General features: G+C 44.9%; 1 protein-coding gene across 3 annotated transcripts in view; it reads left to right on the forward strand.

Moving 5' to 3' along the window:
* Positions 1–22,923, forward strand: part of EPRS1 (glutamyl-prolyl-tRNA synthetase 1) — a 488,457-nt gene that overhangs the window by 162,407 nt on the left and 303,127 nt on the right. For all 3 annotated transcript variants that reach the window (XM_069233874.1, XM_069233875.1, XM_069233876.1), the window contains exon 17: positions 20,028–20,145. In XM_069233874.1, coding sequence (XP_069089975.1) covers positions 20,028–20,145 — 118 coding nt within the window. The remainder of the gene's footprint in view (positions 1–20,027; positions 20,146–22,923) is intronic.

Genomic DNA, 22,923 nt, shown 5'->3' on the forward strand with positions numbered 1-22,923 from the left:
AAGACAACCCTGGTACACAACACTGCTAGATCTTTCTGTAGTACCCCACATCAAACTGCCGAACAAACCAGATCTGTTAACGCAACACAACCAACAGATCAGACACCCAGATCCAGCATCGCTGAATCTAGCAATCTGGCTCCTGAAATCCTAGAATTCGGACACTTACAACTTAGCCAAGAGTGTATGGAGGTCATAAAGCAGGCCAGAAGGCCATCCACTAGACACTGCTACGCAAGTAAGTGGAAAAGATTTGTTTGTTACTGCCATCATAATCAGATACAACCACTAGACGCAACTCCAAAACATATAATAAATTACTTGCTCCATTTACAAAAAGCAAGGCTAGCCCTCTCTTCTATTAAAATACACCTTGCAGCAATATCTGCATACCTGCAGACTACCTATTCAACTTCCTTGTATAGGATACCAGTCATCAAAGCATTCATAGAAGGTCTTAAAAGAATTATACCACCAAGAACACCACCTGTTCCTTCATGGAACCTAAACGTGGTCCTAACAAGACTCATGGGCCCACCTTTCGAACCCATGCACTCTTGCGGAATACAATTCCTAACCTGGAAAGTTGCCTTTCTCATCGCCATTACATCTCTGAGAAGAGTAAGTGAAATTCAAGCGTTCACAACACAGGAACCTTTTATACAAATACATAAAAATAAGGTCGTCCTACGACCTAATCCAAAATTTTTACCAAAAGTTATTTCACCGTTCCATCTAAATCAAACGGTAGAACTACCTGTTTTTTCCCCACAGCCAGATTCTGTGGCTGAAAGAGCACTACATACATTAGATGTCAAAAGAGCATTAATGTACTACATTGACAGAACAAAGAACATCAGAAAGACTAAACAGCTATTTATTGCATTCCAAAAACCTCATGCAGGTAACCCAATATCAAAACAAGGTATAGCCAGATGGATTGTTAAATGCATCCAAATCTGCTACCTTAAAGCAAAAAGACAACTGCCCATTACTCCCAGGGCACATTCAACCAGGAAAAAAGGTGCTTCAATGGCCTTTTTAGGAAACATCCCAATGCATGAAATATGTAAGGCAGCCACATGGTCTACGCCTCACACATTCACCAAACACTACTGTATAGATGTGCTATCCGCACAACAAGCCGCAGTAGGTCAAGCTGTATTAAGAACTCTATTTCAGACAACTTCTACTCCTACAGGCTAATCCACCGCTTATGGGGAAATAACTGCTTACTAGTCTATGCAGACCATGTGTATCTACAGCGACAGATGCCATCGAACTGAAAATGTCACTTACCCAGTGTACATCTGTTCGTGGCATCAGTCGCTGAGATTCACATGGGCCCACCCACCTTCCCGGAAGCCTGTAGCAGTTCAGAAGTTACCTTCAATTTTGTACATTTGTATATATATTATTTAAACCTTTAATAGGTACATACTTACACATTTCATTGCGCGGGCACTATTACTATAGTACAACTCCTACCTCACCCTCTGCGGGGAAAACAATCGAAGATGGAGTCGACGCCCATGCGCAATGAGCACAGAAGGAGGAGCCACTCGGTCCAGTGACTCGAAAACACTTCTTCGAAGAAAAACAACTTGTAACACTCCGACCCAACACGAGATGGCGAGCTAATGCAGACCATGTGAATCTCAGCGACTGATGCCACGAACAGATGTACACTGGGTAAGTGACATTTTCATTCTCCAGTATTGGTATCTTTCATAGATTCACATGCGACCCACCCTCCTCCCCAGAGAGGCTCACCTTCTGAGATTTTTTCCTGTGTACACTAGTGCGGAGAAATCTGACAGACTGAGCCTCTGTGCTGAGGGTTCTAAGAGGGTGGTCACGCCTGATTGGTTGAAGTTTGGGCTCTTTCTAAAGAGGCTGATAGTTCTACAATTGAATATGTTTTTTCCTATTGGCTTCAATGAAAAAAAAAAAAAAAAGAGAAGAAAGAAAAGTTTTTTCTCTATTTATTGCTTTCTATGTACCGTGGGACTCCCACTTCGACGACGGGGAATGATTCAAGCATGTGAATCTATGAAAGATACCAATACTGGAGAACTACAGTTACAGGTAAGTAACTTATTTTCTTACCCCTGTGAACCTTTTCTCTATTTGTTAGTGTAAGGAAATGCCTCCTTGGCATGGTTGCCCCCTGACTTTTTGCCTTTGCTGATGCTATGTTTACAATTGAAAGTGTGCTGAGGCCTGCTAACCAGGCCCCAGCACCAGTGTTCTTTCCCTAACCTGTACTTTTGTATCCACAATTGGCAGACCTTGGCATCCAGATAAGTCCCTTGTAACTGGTACTTCTAGTACCAAGGGCCCTGATGCCAAGGAAGGTCTCTAAGGGCTGCAGCATGTCTTATGCCACCCTGGAGACCTCTCACTCAGCACAGACACCCTGCTTGCCAGCTTGTGTGTGCTAGTGAGGACAAAACGAGTAAGTCGACATGGCACTCCCCTCAGGGTGCCATGCCAGCCTCTCACTGCCTATGCAGTATAGGTAAGACACCCCTCTAGCAGGCCTTACAGCCCTAAGGCAGGGTGCACTATACCATAGGTGAGGGTACCAGTGCATGAGCATGGTACCCCTACAGTGTCTAAACAAAACCTTAGACATTGTAAGTGCAGGGTAGCCATAAGAGTATATGGTCTGGGAGTTTGTCAAACACGAACTCCACAGCACCATAATGGCTACACTGAAAACTGGGAAGTTTGGTATCAAACTTCTCAGCACAATAAATGCACACTGATGCCAGTGTACATTTTATTGTAAAATACACCCCAGAGGGCACCTTAGAGGTGCCCCCTGAAACTTAACCGACTATCTGTGTGGGCTGACTAGTTTTAGCAGCCTGCCACAAACCGAGACATGTTGCTGGCCCCATGGGGAGAGTGCCTTTGTCACTCTGAGGCCAGTAACAAAGCCTGCACTGGGTGGAGATGCTAACACCTCCCCCAGGCAGGACTTGTCACACCTGGCGGTGAGCCTCAAAGGCTCACCTCCTTTGTGCCAACCCAGCAGGACACTCCAGCTAGTGGAGTTGCCCGCCCCCTCCGGCCAGGCCCCACTTTTGGCGGCAAGGCCGGAGAAAATAATGAGAAAAACAAGGAGGAGTCACTGGCCAGTCAGGACAGCCCCTAAGGTGTCCTGAGCTGAAGTGACTCTAACTTTTAGAAATCCTCCATCTTGCAGATGGAGGATTCCCCCAATAGGGTTAGGATTGTGACCCCCTCCCCTTGGGAGGAGGCACAAAGAGGGTGTACCCACCCTCAGGGCTAGTAGCCATTGGCTACTAACCCCCCAGACCTAAACACGCCCTTAAATTTAGTATTTAAGGGCTACCCTGAACCCTAGAAAATTAGATTCCTGCAACTACAAGAAGAAGGACTGCCCAGCTGAAAACCCCTGCAGCGGAAGACCAGAAGACGACAACTGCCTTGGCTCCAGAAACTCACCGGCCTGTCTCCTGCCTTCCAAAGATCCTGCTCCAGCGACGCCTTCCAAAGGGACCAGCGACCTCGACATCCTCTGAGGACTGCCCCTGCTTCGAAAAGACAAGAAACTCCCGAGGACAGCGGACCTGCTCCAAGAAAAGCTGCAACTTTGTTTCCAGCAGCTTTAAAGAACCCTGCAAGCTCCCCGCAAGAAGCGTGAGACTTGCAACACTGCACCCGGCGACCCCGACCCGGCTGGTGGAGAACCGACACCTCAGGAGGGACCCCAGGACTACTCTGATACTGTGAGTACCAAAACCTGTCCCCCCTGAGCCCCCACAGCGCCGCCTGCAGAGGGAATCCCGAGGCTTCCCCTGACCGCGACTCTTTGAACCTAAAGTCCCGACGCCTGGGAGAGACCCTGCACCCGCAGCCCCCAGGACCTGAAGGACCGGACTTTCACTGGAGAAGTGACCCCCAGGAGTCCCTCTCCCTTGCCCAAGTGGAGGTTTCCCCGAGGAATCCCCCCCTTGCCTGCCTGCAGCGCTGAAGAGATCCCGAGATCTCTCATAGACTAACATTGAAAACCCGACGCTTGTTTCTACACTGCACCCGGCCGCCCCCGCGCTGCTGAGGGTGAAATTTCTGTGTGGACTTGTGTCCCCCCCGGTGCCCTACAAAACCCCCCTGGTCTGCCCTCCGAAGACGCGGGTACTTACCTGCAAGCAGACCGGAACCGGGGCACCCCCTTCTCTCCATTCTAGCCTATGTGTTTTGGGCACCACTTTGAACTCTGCACCTGACCGGCCCTGAGCTGCTGGTGTGGTGACTTTGGGGTTGCTCTGAACCCCCAACGGTGGGCTACCTTGGACCAAGAACTAAGCCCTGTAAGTGTCTTACTTACCTGGTTAACCTAACAAATACTTACCTCCCCTAGGAACTGTGAAAATTGCACTAAGTGTCCACTTTTAAAACAGCTATTTGTGAATAACTTGAAAAGTATACATGCAATTTTGATGATTTGAAGTTCCTAAAGTACTTACCTGCAATACCTTTCGAATGAGATATTACATGTAGAATTTGAACCTGTGGTTCTTAAAATAAACTAAGATATTTTTCTATATAAAAACCTATTGGCTGGATTTGTCTCTGAGTGTGTGTACCTCATTTATTGTCTATGTGTATGTACAACAAATGCTTAACACTACTCCCTGGATAAGCCTACTGCTCGACCACACTACCACAAAATAGAGCATTAGTATTATCTCTTTTTGCCACTATCTTACCTCTAAGGGGAACCCTTGGACTCTGTGCATACTATTCCTTACTTTGAAATAGTGCATACAGAGCCAACTTCCTACAGTTAGGAATCATCCTCACTCACAAGATAGTGCTAGTCATAATAGTGGCTACCCCGGACACCTTTTTCAGGGCGCTGCTGGACCTGTGAAAGACAGGAGGACTGCACCTGCTGAACCGAAGGACTGCAACTCAGAAGAAGGACTGTTTCTCCTACGGAGAGACACCCTACCTCCCACTTATACTCAGGACAGGAGAGTGGTCTCCAAGGGCTAGTTGGCTAGCCCACCTGTCAGCTCCAGGAACACAAAAGCTGTAAGAAGTCTGCAAAAAAAAGAGGAGCCCAGGTAACCAGTTCCGACTGGATTTGCTGTGGTCCATGCTGAAGGCCTCTCGGAAATTGAGTCCTAACTCACAAAGCAGTGTCCAAAAGGTCCTGCAGCGGTGTTGGTATACTCTCTCCCCTTCAGGATTGCAAAATTGAACAATTTAAAACTTTTACGGAACATTTTCCTTTAAAGAACCAGAGGCTACCACGAGACTGCAGTGGCCAAAGTTGTCACCGTTGGACCCAAGATGCTGATTTGCTCTGTTGAAAGCTGGGACCAGCACTGAACAGAAATGCTCTGTCTGATCCAACTAGTGGTCTTCTCCGCCGATGGAAAAAAAATCCCCAAGCAAAAAAGTCAGAAGGTAAACTTTTCACTGAGACAAACCTAGTCCTTAAATCCAACCCGTGCTCCATCATGGTCAGTTTTAACTTTTGACGATGACCTGGTCTAGCATGACCAGACACCTGCAGTTGGTGGTTCACACTTTTCAGTGCCAGAAAACTCTAAAACTAAAATCATATGTCTAGTTGTTTGGTGTTTAAATATAGATACTATTTGTATAATTTTGCAGTGGGACTTGTGTGTTTTTTTTGTTACTTATTAACTATTTTGGGTACTGATAAATGCTTCACAGATGTTCCCTTGAGGTACGCCTGACTGCTCTCTGCTATCCAGGACTGAGCTGAGGTTTAAACTAAAGTGACCTAACTGGACCGTATAAAGAATAGTTACATTGCTGAGGTCATATAACCACCCCAACTAGTTAGTAATCTATCTAATTAAAGAATGTTAGAAAGAGCTTTTTTTGACAGACTTTCTTCAGCCATCACTGAGGGACCGCGTGTGATTACCTGTTTATAGTTCCTGGTAGAGCTGAAGCATTATTAGCCACTACCCTGAAGTTAAGCCAAGATTCTGGACTCTGTCAGATTTGTGAAACATACGTGGATGTCTTTATCACCAATTCTAAGTAGAGTGAGCCAGGAAATGAGTATGAGGTCTGTGTGTTTCCTGGCTGCAAAACCTTGACACTTATTAGTTCTTGCAGTGAATGGCCCTCAATATAATTTATAGATATTGCCTGCACCAGCGCATACGCTCTTTTGCAAGAGGTATTGTGTAACAAATGTTATCAGCATCCAAATGTATTTTCACATGGACATGGGGGCATTTTTTGTTTTTTGTGTGATGGGAGTTTTAGCCAAGTGTCATTTGTTTTTCTTTTCCACACATGAGGAGACTAACTGATTTTCTGAGAGTCTCAAAGGTGTTGTGCCGCGACCTATCAAGTATTGGCAAAGCCAGTAGGTCTCGCCTTTGAGAAAACTGCCACTACCATTGCCTTTTGTTCATGATGGGAATTGCTGACTGTAGGAAGTTGGCTCTGTATGCACTATTTCAAAGTAAGGAATAGTATGCACAGAGTCCAAGGGTTCCCCTTAGAGGTAAGATAGTGGCAAAAAGAGATAATACTAATGCTCTATTTTGTGGTAGTGTGGTCGAGCAGTAGGCTTATCAAAGGAGTAGTGTTAAGCATTTGTTGTACATACACACAGGCAATAAATGAGGAACACACACTCGGAGACAAATCCAGCCAATAGGTTTTGTTATAGAAAAATATATTTTCTTAGTTTATTTTAAGAACCACAGGTTCAAATTCTACATGTAATATCTCATTTGAAAGGTATTGCAGGTAAGTACTTTAGGAACTTTGAATAATCACAGTAGCATATATACTTTTTTACATAAAACACAATAAGCTGTTTTAAAAGTGGACACAGTGCAATTTTCACAGTTCCTGGGGGAGGTAAAGTATTGTTAGGTTTCACAGGTAAGTAAGTCACTTACAGGTTTCAGTTCTTGGTCCAAGGTAGCCCACCGTTGGGGGTTCAGAGCAACCCCAAAGTCACCACACCAGCAGCTCAGGGCCGGTCAGGTGCAGAGGTCAAAGAGGTGCCCAAAACACATAGGCTTCAATGGAGAGAAGGGGGAGCCCCGGTTCCAGTCTGCCAGCAGGTAAGTACCCGCGTCTTCGGAGGGCAGACCAGGGGGGTTTTGTAGGGCACCGGGGGGGACACAAGTCAGCACAAAAAGTACACCCTCAGCAGCGCGGGGGCGGCCGGGTGCAGTGTGCAAACACGCATCGGGTTTACAATGGTTTTCAATGAGAGACCAAGGGGTCTCCTCAGCGATGCAGGCAAGGGGGGGGGGGGGAGGGCGCTCCTCGGGGTAGCCACCACCTGGGCAAGGGAGAGGGCCTCCTGGGGGTCACTCCTGCACAGGAGTTCCGTTCCTTTAGGTGCTGGGGGCTGCGGGTGCAGGGTCTTTTCCAGCCGTCGGGAAATGGAGTTCAGGCAGTCGCCGTCAGGGGGAGCCTCGGGATTCCCTCTGCAGGCGTTGCTGTGGGGGCTCAGGGGGGACAACTTTGGTTACTCACAGTCTTGGAGTCGCCGGAGGGTCCTCCCTGAGGTGTTGGTTCTCCACCAGTCGAGTCGGGGTCGCCGGGTGCAGTGTTGCAAGTCTCACGCTTCTTGCGGGGAGTTGCAGGGGTCTTTAAATCTGCTCCTTGAAACAAAGTTGCAGTTCTTTTGGAGCAGTGCCGCTGTCCTCGGGAGTTTCTTGTCTTTCTTGAAGCAGGGCAGTCCTCCGAGGATTCAGAGGTCGCTGGTCCCTTGGAAAGCATCGCTGGAGCAGGTTTCTTTGGCAGGCAGGAGACAGGCCGGTAAGTCTGGGGCCAAAGCAGTTGGTGTCTTCTGTTCTTCCTCTGCAGGGGTTTTTCAGCTCAGCAGTCCTCTTCTTGTTAGTTGCAGGAATCTAAATTCTTAGGTTCAGGGGAGCCCTTAAATACTAAATTTAAGGGCGTGTTTAGGTCTGGGAGGGCAGTAGCCAATGGCTACTGTCCTTTAGGGTGGCTACACCCTCTTTGTGCCTCTTCCCTGAGGGGAGGGGGGCACATCCCTATTCCTATTGAGGGAATCCTCCATCTGCAAGATGGAGGATTTCTAAAAGTCGAAGTCACCTCAGCTCAGGACACCTTAGGGGCTGTCTTGACTGGCCAGTGACTCCTCCTTGTTTTTCTCATTATCTCTCCTGGACTTGCCGCCAAAAGTGGGGGCTGTGTCCAGGGGGCGGGCATCTCCACTAGCTGGAGTGCCCTGGGGCATTGTAACACGAAGCTTGAGCCTTTGAAGCTCACTGCTAGGTGTTACAGTTCCTGCAGGGGGAGGTGTGAAGCACCTCCACCCAGAGCAGGCTTTGTTTCTGTCCTCAGAGAGCACAAAGGCTCTCACCGCATGGGGTCAGAAACTCGTCTCTCAGCAGCAGGCTGGCACAGACCAGTCAGTCCTGCACTGAACAATTGGGTAAAATACAGGGGGCATCACTAAGATATGCCCTCTGTGTGCATTTTTTAATACATCCAACACTGGCATCAGTGTGGGTTTATTATTCTGAGAAGTTTGATACTATACTTCCCAGTATTCAGTGTAGCCATTATGGAGCTGTGGAGTTCGTTTTTGACAGACTCCCAGACCATATACTCTTATGGCTACCCTGCACTTACAATGTCTAAGGTTTTGCTTAGACACTGTAGGGGCATAGTGCTCATGCACCTATGCCCTCACCTGTGGTATAGTGCACCCTGCCTTAGGGCTGTAAGGCCTGTCAGAGGGGTGACTTACCTATGCCATAGGCAGTGTGAGGTTGGCATGGCACCCTGAGGGGAGTGCCATGTCGACTTAGTCATTTTCTCTCCACCAGCACACAGAAGCTGGCAAGCAGTGTGTCTATGCTGAGTGAGGGGTCCCTAGGGTGGCATAAGACATGCTGCAGCCCTTAGAGACCTTCCCTGGCATCAAGGCCCTTGGTACCAGGGGTACCAATTATAAGGGACTTGCCAGGGTTGTGCCAATTGTGGAAACAATGGTACATTTTAGGTGAAAGAACACTGGTGCTGGGGCCTGGATAGCAGGGTCCCAGCACACTTCTCAGTCAAGTCAGTATCAGGCAAAAAGTGGGGGGTAACTGCAACAGGGAGCCATTTCTTTACACTGACTTTGGCAATGATTTGTAGCCATGCAGTATAGCAGTGTGACTGCTGTGCAGTATGGCTTAAAAACAATAATACTCTTATGCATCCAGCATTAATGCACTTTAAAAAAAAACAGGACATTAGCCCTGGCTGAGTCAGAGGTTTCTTAAATTAGTTTTAGCCACACTGAAATGATTCGCACTGCTGTACAGCATGGCTAAAAAGCATTGCCAAAGCCAAAAGCGCTCAGTGGTGATACTTAGTGGCTTTGCCAATGCTTGTTTAGATTGAAGTGGCTATATGCGAGACATTGAGTGTATTATGAAACACTTTTTTTTGTAGGATGAAACTTTCTGGATTCACATGCTTTGAATTATTCCTCTGTGTGGCGAATGACCCCTCCTGAATAGTCTATTTTTACATCATTTAAAAAAAAAAATTGAAAAAAGGCATTATTGGTTTCCGCTTAAAACCTCAGGGTTTTCAACCTATATTACCCACAGGGTCATTGTCTGCTGGGCAGAGACTGCTTTTGGAGCATGGAGCATATGCTATTCAGGTTCTCTCCTACATGCCACTGATAATTTGCTCAGAAAGACAGCCACCAGGTGTATAACTTATGCCTACTGAAGGATCACCAAGCTGAGGGCTGCAATGCCTGCAAGGAATTCCAGGCCTACTCATTCAAAGCTAGAGAAAAACACTGCACCAAGGCACAGTTGCAGAAACCTACCTCCTGGAAGGAGACTGAGACGTACAGCAACAATGATTCTAGAGAGGATACTGAGATGGCACAGAGGCAAGAATCTCATGGCAAAGGTGCCAACGTAGGAAAGAGAGAAGTGGTTGAAAAAGTCAACGTCAAGAGACGCCAAAGGCCTCAAACACAAGGTAACGTCCTAAAGGTGGCCTGGCAGAGCAGAGAGCTTGGGAATCCAATCACCTCAACCCCAAACCTACTGCAGAATCTGAGATGAAGGGCAAACCAAGCCCAGAGAACCCCTTCTTTTGCTTTACTTTTGACTGAGACAAAATATACACACTGAAAGGAGTCAAAGATTCTCTGGATCGCACTTCTTAATCTGAAGAAGACATTTATTATAGTAAGGTTCGTGAAGGAAGGTTTGAATTGTAAAAAGTGTGCAACAACAATGTAAAACCATGTGTAAAGAATCTACATGCACGAATACAAACACTTATATTGATATATAGAAATATATTCATATGCAATGCAAAGCACAAAATACATAAATCATCACCCTAGGGCCTGTCAGATGCTTCATCTTTTTCATGCCAGCAAGAAGATGACCCCGTTCACCTTCGAGAAAGATCTTCATCCTCACAGGACCGATGTCAGGCATTTGACATCCAATCCTGACTGAGGTCTTGGAATTAACACTACTGAGCAGGGCCATCTTTTTATATCTTAAAGATCCGTAAAAAGGGCTTTCTGGAAAAAACCCTCCCATAAGAAGGAAATATTCAAAAACGCTGGCGAATGTAGGTCAGAGTTGAAAGAAACAGGTTGGAACTGGCCAGTATCCCAAATTCTCTCTCTCAAGGCCAAACCATTGGCGCACCACAGAAGCAGATACTTGCCCTAAAAGTCTGGTACATTCTTATTGTGCTGACTTCTTACTTCCTACATATTATGTACCAGTCTTAGGTGATAATGTCCTAGCTCTTCGGGTGAGAAAGAAAACACACAGAAATAGAAACCACATTGTATAACATGTTTGTACAGAAAAATACTTGCATCTTTAAGGTGGCAGTGAAGCTAAGCTGAACACAAAATGGACTCTCTGCTGAATCCAAAATGTAGTCCATAACCAGTGACCTAAAGTGACAGTGGGCAAATATCACTACACCCCTCTAATCCAAACCCTTGGATACCGTAGACTGCAAACTCTCTGAACGGGCCTTGATCAAAAAGGGTGGCCTAGGGTGCAGAAGTGATGAGGAATACACCAAGCGGAGCCTTTCGTGCCACAAAGAACAAGTTTGACAATCAACATCAAACAGAAGGTGATCAACGTTGAAAACACATCTCAAGACAGATTGGTGAGAAGAGAATCAATGTAATCTGTAGCCTTCCTAAAGGCAGCGACAATAGACATCTTACAGGATGTAGGAGTAACAGAGTGCCAAGATCCCGAAAACCCAGGTCTTAAGGTATTTTGTGAACACAGATTCAGACTTGATGGACCTCAAAATACTAGGAACGGAGTTCCAGGGCTTTGTCCCTAGAACCTTAAATGATTTGCCTCCTTTAGTATTTAACCTGAAATAGATTGGTTTCAGTAGGTTGGGCTGTGAGAATCTCAATGGTCTGTTTGTGAGTTAGTGTCTGAACCTCTCTGAGAGGAATTTTGGGCCAGTCACAGAGAGTAAACAAAAGAATTTTAAAAGTACTCTCTTCTGGATCAGCAGCCAATGCAAGGTCTTTAGGGCAGCAGAAGCTTTCTTAGGTAGTTTGAGCACTGCCCTTGCAGCTGCATGCTGGACCAACGGGAGTCTTTAAAGGCTTTGTTTAGAGGTGCCAGTGTAGAGACTATTGCAATAGTCCAGCCTGGAGGTGATTAGGGCACACAATACCATTTTTCTGTGAGACAGAGGTTGGAGGTTGAAAAATGTAGTTAGCGATTATTTTAAAGTAAAACAGGCGCCTACAGTTGTGAGCGCATTGTGGGGGAGGGGAGCGGGAGGAGAGTGAGAGTGGGAGCGGGAGGAGAGTGAGAGTGGGAGTGGGAGCGGGAGGAGAGTGAGAGTGGGAGCGGGAGGAGAGTGGGAGAGGGGAGGGGAGAGGAACAATAGCAGAGAATCAAACAGCACTTCAACAGTTATAAAAGTTAACTTCTGAACTCTAAGAAGATTTGTTGAGGGACCAGATCAACTGGGTATCAGCTGCATAAGAGATGGTATCAATCCTGAAAGATAATAGTAAGGAAATTAACGATGCTATATAGATGTTGAATAAGGCCAGGCTCAAAGAGGAGCCTTATGGGGAACCCCGGTGACAACAGTGGTTTCATTAGAGGTATAAAAGCCTAGTTTTACCATCTGTTTCCAGCTAGTAGGAACAGAGATATCCGGCTCCAACTATTCCACACACCGACTCGCTGGAGAAGAATTTCATGAGAGATGGTATTAGGCCGCCAAAAGGTCCAACAGGATCAGCACAGCTTTCTTCCCTTCATCAAGTGTTGTTTTAGAGTATCAGCCACTTCCAGCCGGGCAGATTTGGTCGAGTGCTTTGGACGGAAGCCTGACTGAAAAGAATGAAGTACATTTGCTTCCTCTAGATATGAAGTTAGTTGGATAGTTACCACTTTCACAATGATTTTACTCAGGGCGGGGCGACAGTGAAATTAGTCAAAGATTGGATAGGATGGAGGAATTAACTAGGGGTTTCTGTAAGTTATCTAACTATCGACATCTTCCAGCCCCTTGGAACGTTTGCTGAGCTCAGGGAGTTATTCAGGATCTAATTATCACTGGGTTGATTATGTCTACCAATTTATGTAAAACCATGGGAGGGCAGGGATCATTACGTGAACTGGATTTACATGCTTGGCGAGACTGGGCTTGTGAGATTGTCTGAAATGCCAACAACATATCGGACTCTTTCCCTGAGGAAATGTTGGAAGCGAACTCTTTATATAGTATACCAAAAAGAGGTATGCTGTGTAAAGAGTCCCAGTATCCCCTTAGAAGTGGACAGGGTTTTCCCAAGTGCTCAGTTTGTGGTAGGTAGGTCGAGCAGCGTAGGCTAATCAAAGGGGAGTGTGAGACATTTGCCGGCCATGCACAGTCAGTAAATGACACACACACTCAAAGAGAGCCACACCAGTTGAAAAAATAAAAAGACATATTTTTATAAATTGTTTTCACCAAGAACTTCGTTATTGGGCAAGTACTTTTTAAGTTAGCAGTTTTGCAGGATACAGTAAATACCCTTGCATTGACTTTAGTGTTTTAATGTTGTCCTAATTGGTAGAAACACATACTGCATACGGGTACTTGGCAGCAACGTACAGGACAGTTCTTGAGGACTTGAAGTGAATATGGGGCAAGGTCCAAGGCAACACCAACAGATCACCTCTGTTGACTTTGGGGAGTGTGTGTGCAGAGGTGATTGTCCGCTTCAGGTGCCCGATTAAAGTCAATGGGGAACAGTCCAGTTGTAAAGATGCTGCAAGCAGGGACTTGGGAGTGTGGGGCAGTCTGGGCGAATAAACATCGGGGCCCAGATCCTGAGGGTCCTGGGCCTGCAGAGATACTGTTGATCTCGGACTGTGGGGCTTGTGTGCAGTGGTGCTTTGTCCAGCAGGGGTTGCGCTGCTGAAGACTCAATTTTGTAGTTGCCTGTGAAAACAGGCTGCAGGCGCAGACTTGGGGACCAGTCCGGCCAAACACAAAGGGGGGGTCTTCAGCTGTAGAGGGTCTCAGGACCCTGTGGGCACGGTTGGTCCACTTCCCCTAGGGCTCAGGCGCAATGGTACTTTTAGGCGTTGTATCATGACGGTGAAGAGGCTCTTTTCTTGCAGACAGAGGCAGCAGGTGGTAACTGGGGGGCCTGTCCAGATATACCCAGAAAGGGGGTGTGTGGGGAGGTCACTGCTCTTGAGGGTGTATGGGTACTAGGGACACAATCGGTTCTTCTGGACTCTGACTGTGAAGCTCAGGTGCAGAGGCCTTTGGTCCAACAGGTGGCGGCAGTCAGAGGCAATTGGTTATGGTGCCTGCAAGATGCAGAGAAGTAGCTCAGCTACTTTGAGAGATGGTGGCTGTTCTGCAAAGTGCTGCCTGTCCTCCCATGCTTTTGGAGGTTGCACAGCAGCAGAATGAGTCACTGCAGTTTTCGGGAGCAGCAGGCGGGCCGGTAGGTTTGGTACCGAACAGTCACAGGTCCTTAGTTCTTGCTTCTTTGGCTCTTCTTTGTCTATCTTTTTTGGGAGCCAATCAAATGTGTGTTCCTGGTGTCACGGAGCCACTCAAATATTGAATTTAGGGGCATTAAGGGGGGAGAGGGGTAGTAGCTAATGGGTAACTTATCCCTGGGGTCACTACACCCCCTAGATGACCACTTCCTGTGTGGAGTGGGTATCACCCTGTCCCATAGTTCCCAGTTTCAACGCGCACACAAGATGATAGCATTTTTTCTTTCTTGTTCACTTCAGGTAGCCCACCCAAGGGAAGTGGCTAGCCTGCAAGTGAAACACGACTCCTGGCTATTAAATTTACCACCTACTCTGGTGCCAGATTAGCCTGCGCGCAGAGGGTGGCACCCTCCAGGTCTGGGGAAAGCCAAGCTCACTTGTCAAAGGTAGTGTGCTCATTGAAGCTCCCTGCCTTGACATGCTAATTTACTATTTTGCCTGATGAAGGAGGTGTAAACACCTCGTGTCAGAGCAGGCATTGTTTCTGACCTCTGAGAGCAGAGCTCTCGTCTCCTGAGGGGGTCAGAAACTCATCTTTGCTGGCAGGCTAGCCAGGACCAGTCAGCCAGCACACTAGAGGTCTAGTAGGTTTCAGGGGGTACCTCTAAGGTACCCTCTGGGTGCAGGTATTATTAAATCCAACACTGGAATCAATGTGGGTTTATTAATACAAGGTGTTTGATACTGAACACCATAGGTTTTAGTGAAGCCATTATGTAGCTGGGAAACTCGTTTTTACCAGTGCCCAGTACATACCTCAAGATGGCTTCCCTACTCACTTGTAATATCTAGCAATGGAACTAGACGTTACAGGGGCATATCTGCCCAGCAGATACGCCCACGCATGCTGTAATGCCTTAGGGCTCCAAGGCCTGCTGTAGGGGTGACTTAGATATAGCCCATGCAGTGTCTTTGGGATGGCACACACACAGTGTGCCATGTTGTGTTTTCAGTCATAGTTTGCACCATGTCATGCAGCCTGCAATGGCAGTTTGTGTGGAATTTGTGTGTGGGTCCCTTAGGGTGGTATAAGATATCCTGCAGCCCTTAGAGCCCTCTTTAGCACCAATGCCCTAGGTATCAGGGGTGCCATTTACTTAAAACGTATGTACAGAGGTACTACAGTCCATGGCAATTTGATTACAATTAATCATCATAGTTTTAAGGAAAGAACACTGGCATTGAGGTGTGTTTGGCAGAACTTAGTGCATTGTCAAGTCGAAAACCAGCATCTAGTAGCTAAAAAGTGAGCAAAACTTAATGGGACAACTGCAACAAAATTACAGTTTCCTACAGTCAAACTTAAAGAATCCTGCTTCTTTCTGGAAACACTGCTTCCCTCTCAGAGGAGAAGCCTATTTCTGCCCAGGCTGCCCAATGTATTAGACCAGGAGAGAGAAGCAATCAGACAGACAGCCAAGTCAGTTACCTCTAGAATAGAAAACAATACTAGAGATATACTACTCAAGACCCAGATTAACTCAGGGACATTTTCAGTACTGACTTAATATTAGCCCTGTTTTGTTCTGTGGAGATTAAAATCCCCAGCTCTGTTTGCGCACTACCGACAGTCAGATGGAAATGAGTGTTTTAAAGTGATCCAGTGGAGGATTTGCCAATTCCAGTGCCCTTCTAAACAGTTACAGACATCAGCAGTGGGAAGAAATGTAGAGCCTCAACAGCACCTCCCTGAGCAGTACCATAAGGGCAGAGCGCATCATCCAAGAGGGAAAGACCACAAGTAACACCTGCCTTAAGTCATCCCTTGATGTGGCAAACACAGCCAGCAGGCAACTCTGCACTAGAACCATGCTCAGAAGACCTGCACGGCTGCATATGGTCTGATTTATTCAAGCGGTATAAACAGTGTTGGTCATCATGCTGTTCTCCGGAGAAAGCTTCTTTGGAGTGGCAATTGTCAACTCACTTCAAAGACTGAAGGGTAATGACACTGCAAATTCCATGGGGGCCCTTCAATTAAGAGGACAATTCAGACACTATACCACTCCAAGAAAGAAAGCTGCCTCAAGAGGGTCAAAGCCAGTAACACCTCAGGCTCATTTCACACCACAAGCACAAGCATGGTGCCTGACTCAATGGCAATAATACAACATGCCAAGACAGCCCTTTTGAGGGAGGTCCTAGGGAAGCATAGTAGCACCAAGGGCTGCTGGTCACAGCATCAAGTGACTGCAGTCCTGTGATCTCCCTGCACACAGCACTGTTAGGGGGAAGAATCTGAGGATTCTTCAGGAAATGGAATAGCATCACCTCTGACAAGTGGATACTCAATATCATCCAGCACGGAGATGGCTCGGAACTCTTGAAACTGTCGCCTAACATCAGACCAAAACCAAGCACAAACAGCAAAGTAAATTGGCTGCAGAAAAAGGCATTAGAAATAGTCCCAGAAAGGGATATTTGACAAGTAGTCTGCTCACTCTGCTTTATGATTCCAAAGCCAGCCAAGTCCCTCAGACCCATCTAGAACCTCTGGCCCTCAGTAGATTAATTAAAAAAACAAATGTTTCAAACAACAACTGTTAGAAATAGCATTTCGGGTTGACTAGGGTATGTACCTAAGCCAGGCAGACCCCTCCACCCTAGTCGGGACGAGAGAGTTACATACCCAAGATAACCCCTACTAACCCACTGGGTAGCTTGAAATAAGCAGTCAGGCTCATCCCAGCGGCAACGTGTAAACACAGACAGACACAATAAATACACCACAAAGGAAACACTACAACAAGTTATAGCAGAATAGACTGTATTGCATAAAACTTAATTAGACCAAACACATGTCAGTAATACTCTGCTACACAAGCAGTTGTCAGAGTACCACAAGGGTTATTAGTACTCTGCAAGACTAAGCAGTAGTCCGGTAAACATAGGTTACTGGGATTCTGCAACACAAGCAGTAGTCAGGTAATCCTTATCGCCAAAAAGACACATGCCATAATAAACATATCATGATGCATGCCAAGACATCATCATGAATGAAGAATAAGAAACATTTCCATATTACATGTGCCCCAGAACTTTACCCTGCCACTGCATAACAGGCAGATCCTGAAATTATGGATACCTCCCCCCTCCCCTCCCCACCCCACCCCCACCCGGAAAAAAAAAAATGGCAAACACAACATACACACAGGTCAAGAGTTAAAAGGAATGCAGCCTACACAATGAAGGTGTGCAGGGCAGGCACAAGAGGGTCCTGATAGTCCAGCTGCAGTCCCACTGATGAACCAGCAGGTCACAGGCCAGCACAGCAAGCATGTTACTCCTAATGGTGGTCCCACCCCCTTCCAGGAGCATCCGGTTACAAGTCTAGGCAGTGTCAAAAATTGTGGGGGACAGCCCCCCTACTTATACTCATTTTGTGCAACTTCCACAGAAGGGAAGAGGGTGTTCCAACCAGCACTAACCGGTTCCAGGAATGTCCCCTCTCTCCTCCAGCACTGGCTCCAGGCGTCAGCGGGGGGGTCAGGTAAACCAGCTCTTTGTGTGAGGCCAGGGCACAGCCTTTACAAATGCAGCTGTGCCCCACCTCTACGGCTCTTTGGTAGCAGGTCTGAGACAGGTTTTGAATGGCTACTTCTGTGGGTGGTGCAAGCTTTGCTGAAAGGTCCACTAGTAACATTTAATTTGCAGGCCCTGGGTAAAGGGATACCACTGTACAAGGGACTTCTAGGTAAAATGTGCCAATTAGGTGTAAGCCAATCATACCAAGTTTGGAAGGCACAGCACATGCACTTTAGCACTGATCAGTGGAGGTAATGTGTCCGGAGTCTTAACATCAGGAAAAAATAGGAGGAGGCAGGCAAAAAGGAGCCAAATTGGAAAGTGGTTGACAGGATCTTTTGAAAGGTGGGGGGCCCGACATTTAGACCTGTTCTCAACCCAGGAAAACGAAAAATATCAAAGCTTTTCACCCAGATACCGGACCACCAGTCGCTGGGCTGCGTCCTATTGATAGAATGTTCAACTAAATTTTGTGTCTTTTCTACAAATTCCTCTGATTCTCCTAATGAAGGAGAAATGGAAAACAACCATAATTCTCATCCCCATCACATCAATGGGCTAGAAGTCCTTGTTCTCCACCCCCATTGGAGCTAGCACAGGACAAAACCATATTCCTGCCAGCATAACCAGACATACCTCCCATGCAAAGGAGTCAGGTGTTTCATCCGAAACCCAAAACACTCTGCTTGCCAGCGTGACTCCTGAGGATGTAGAGTTTGGACACTTAGAACTTCAAGATAAAACAATGGAAGCCCTAAAAGAAGCAAAGCGTCTGACTAAAAGGAAGTGCTGTTCCGCTGCGTGAAAGACATTCAAACAGTGATGCTCAAAATTGCAAGATGGAGTCCAAACAATTCAAAAGTAACAGAACAGCAGGAGTGATGCTAGAGGAGAGACAAGAGCATATTACACAAGAAAGAAGCAGCCTTCTACATAGCAGATGTCTTGATACGCAACATCTATATAGCAGCAACCTGGTCCTCCATACATACCTTTATAAAACGCTATTGTGTTAACATTGAAGCTGACAAGGAAGCACAGGTGGGACAGAAAGTACATAAATACCTATTCACAAACGCAACCTTTTTCCACCCAGCCTCCTGCAGGACAAGGGAACATCGCTATATAATCTGTGCATAGCATGCAAATCCAGAAATCTTCGTGCTACAAAAAAAATGGTTACTTACCTGTAGAAGTAGTTTTGCAGATTAAAGGCTTTCTGGATTCACATGCTACCCTCCTACCTCCACCTGAAAACAATAGCAATATTTCCTAATGGAGTCAGAGATGGTGCACTTAACATGAATTAAGCCAGGGCCAGAAATTAACGCCGGATAAAAGAATTTGACCACAATGACCACTCCATGGGGCTTCCGGAGCATACGACTGATGTCAGTAAAGGATGGTCCTAGCATTTAATGTTCAGTGAGGTCCACTTACCAAAAACAAACCATTCTGGCCCCAACCTCTAGATGGGGGAATGGTGCTCTGATATTAGGCAAGGGATGACTGGACCAAAAGAAAATGGCCATAGGAATATGGGGTATATTTAGATATTTGTTAGCCAAACATTTGTAAGTGTCTCTGCCACACTACTCCCATTCTTTCAGTGGTATGGCTTATTAGAAAATGTTAAATTGTTTCTGTAAAACAGAGAGCAAATTCTTGGCAAAGGATCTGTTTGCATGACCTGCTGACTGTGGTCCCTGGTGATATGTTCTAATCCTAGCTTTGCTATCTGACCAGCGTGATCCTTTGACAAATAACCTTTCATCTCTGTAGCCTAGCTCCCTCAACAAAACATGAAGTATTAGACAGTATTAAAATGGCCATTTGCAATTACGTTGTTCTACGTGTTTAGTTGGTTGGATCTGATGTCAAGGTGCTTTTTTTTAACGTAAAATCAGATTAGAGTTGCAAAATATAAAGTTTGAGGCAATTCAGAAAAAGCCTAAAGTAAATCATTAGACGTTTTAAATGTTAGTGTGACATGTTTAGCAAAGTGGCTGCTTCCCTTTGTCTCTTTAGTGTAAATATATTTGTTCATCAAGCAAACATGCAACCCTACTCTTTGAATACATATGTGAATCGTCTTTTAGTGTGTCGGTTTTCCTTGCACATCTTTTGTTTACCATTCATTAAAATTGCCTGATTTAATGGCCTAATTTGTCAGGATTGCAGGCATCTTTTATTAATTTGTTTGACTTTGAGATGTGACTTTACAAATTCAGTTTGGTTCCTTTGTCCTAAATCTGATGGTGAGATTGAATCAAACTTGGTAAATGAAAAGGCAAATTGTGTAATAAACTCTAGGTGTCATTAGACGTGTAGCACAAAGCTAGTTTGTAAATGATTTATAGCTTTTATACATTTCTATATCACAATTAACTGTTTATCCTTTTTTGATTTAACGTTCTGCTCTGTAAACACACCTATTTTCTCTAGTCCACACAGCTGCAAAGAAGCTCCCTGCCTCTTGATTTACATTCCTGACGGACACACAAAAGAAATGCCAACATCTGGCTCCAAAGAAAAGACCAAGTCTGAAGCAGGCAAGAAAGAGGTAAGTACTGCTGCCGTAGTTTGAGCGAACTATGGATGCAGCTTCTCTTACTTTACATTAATGCGTGCATTTGAAAGGAACCAGTATTCTTGCTTCATAAGTTTAAACAAGGCCCATGCACTGTTTTTCATTTAGCTGACTCAAATGATTAATTGCATAGTTAGGTCTACAACCAACCTCACCCTTCACCCCCTTTCAGAACAGCTGACTTCTACATGGCTGCTGCTGCACTGTGATTTTGTCTTTGCCTTCATAGTACCTTTCACATTTTTTTTTTTTCAAGACTTTTTTTTTGGAGTCAAATACAAAAACATTACCTGAACATTGCCAGAACAGATATATGCAATTGTGAATAAAGAATATTGTACTTATAATGCATATTAAACATGTAAATGAATTAGGCATATACAGCAACATAGTATCAAAGACTCCCAAGTTTTAATAAAGAAAGAAGAAAGAGAAAAGGAGAGGTAGAAGAGCTATAAGGATAGAAAATGGAATCAATTGATAGCCATGTGGAGATAGAGGTAATAGACAGTAGTTACAGCGAATGTAAGATGAAATAAGTAAATATAAGAAGAAAAACAGGAAATATATTGAAATTTTTAAAAAGGAGGAGAGAATTCCATTTCCTTCCCAGTGCGTGATAGTTACTTAATGGCAACCATAGCCGATGACATTTGAAGAAAGTTCCTGTTGAATCAAGCTTGTAGCTGTCAAGTCTATGATGATAACATACAGAATGCCACCACTGTCTGAGAGTAATGTTCACTGAAGATTTCCAGTTAGAAGTAATAATAGAGATTGCAATAGAAAGCAAGAGGTCCACCAATTTTCCTAAAGGCTTGAATGAACTCCAGATTTCGTCGATGCCACCCAAAAACACTAATTTATGTGACATTGGTAAGGAGATCTGAGCTATTGCTGAAATGTGAGACCATATTGAGGACCAAAAAGTAGATGGGGATGGACAAGGGGATGGACAAGAAAAAAACATGTGAAAGTCCGTACCCTGCTGAGTGTGGCTGCACAAACAATTGTCATTTTGTGTAAGTTTGAGTTTGAAAAGGTGTACACGAGTGTAGAAAAGTCTATTATAAAAAAAAAAATATAGGGTCTGCGTGAGGCTTGCAGTGCGTGCAGTGGAATGTATCCTATACCGAATTCTATCCCATAAAAATGTTGGCCAAACAACTCCAAAATCTGATTCCCACAATGTTTCAATAGGTGATTTGAGTCTAAGTGAAACCGACGTTCTTAAAAGTTTATAAATTCCAGCTGCCTTAGGATAATTAGAAGTTACGATCTTGTGGGGAGATGATGCAAAAGAAGAATGATTGTGATGTATAAGTTTGAGGGCCTCTTGGACCTGAGTAGAAAGAATGATATATTGGGATTTCATGCGAATAGCTAGTTTTTGCGAGAGTAATAAAAGGGATTAGAGAGTCTTTATGATATAATTGGGAAATTAGAAGACTACCTCTAGTCATCCAAGCCTTCCAACACAAGGTTTTACCTTGTTTCCTGAGAGAACTATTATGCCAAATAGGGCTGTTAAAGAATTGATTAATTGGGGGTAGGATGCAAAATAAAAAAAGGTTTCAGTAAATTGACTGAATGGGAGGTAGTGCTGGGCAACCAGAATTTTGGGGGGTTAGACATAAATATAATGTGTTTATGGGAAAAGGGAGAAATACATGTTTCTTCCAAAGAGAACCTTAGCTTTTGAGATGCATCATTGAGTGTAGATAAATAGGATTGTATTTGCTTAATACCAAAATATTTGTGATAAGTTAAAAAGTCAGGAAAATTAACAACACCTTCTACTTTAGGAAGTTTTAATTTCGAGAGAGCGATTCAGGGTTGTTTACCGTTCCACAGGAACTTGGATAGAATTACTAAAAAAGAAAAGTTCAGGTATCTTAATAGGAAGCATCATAAGGAAGAAGCATCATCCTAATGGTGTCCAAGCAGACCCACCACGTGAGATATAACGGAGACCATTTCTGTGTGAGATATACAAGCTTTGCCAATAAGATTTCTGAATTAGTCTTTAGTGTATCCTTGAGTGTAGTGCAGTACCATACCCCCAGACATTCAATCTGAGGTGAATTCCAAGATAATTCTGCATCAAGGAATACAGAGCCAGGGCAATGAGCATTAAGTGGTAAAACCACTGTTTTGTCTATATTAAGTTTATAGCCAGATACATCAGAATATAAGTTGAGCTAATGCAGGAAGAGAGGTGTCAGGGTGAGACATGAACAAAAGAATATCATCAGCATATGCCATACATTTAATGTGTGTATTATTAATTTGAAACCCCGTAAATTGTCCAGTCGTTTTTAATTGGTATAGAAAGGTTTCGAGAGCCAAAATAAATAGTAAAGGACATAATGGGCATCCCTGACGAGTGCCTCTTTTTAAGACGGTAAAAAAGGAGATCTGATACCATTTGCTATAACCGAGGAACATGGTGAGGAATAAAGAATGGAAATAAAATGTTGAAATTTAGTACCTAGTCCATGCCATTCCAATGCCTTTGACAAGAAACCCCAGTAGACCCTATCGAAGGCCTTTTCCACAACCAATGACAAAGCTGGCTGAGGAATCTTACGTTTAGAAGCCTTGTTAATATTTTTAAAAGTACCAGAATTATCTGGTACATTTCTATTAGGGATAAAGCCAGATTGATGAGAATCAATAAGTTCAGGTATATATGGGAGTAAACGAAGAGCTAAAACTTTGGCATAGAGTTTACAGTCTGTATTAATTAAA

Source organism: Pleurodeles waltl, chromosome 5 (assembly GCF_031143425.1).
Source record: "Pleurodeles waltl isolate 20211129_DDA chromosome 5, aPleWal1.hap1.20221129, whole genome shotgun sequence".
Taxonomy (NCBI): domain Eukaryota; kingdom Metazoa; phylum Chordata; class Amphibia; order Caudata; family Salamandridae; genus Pleurodeles; species Pleurodeles waltl.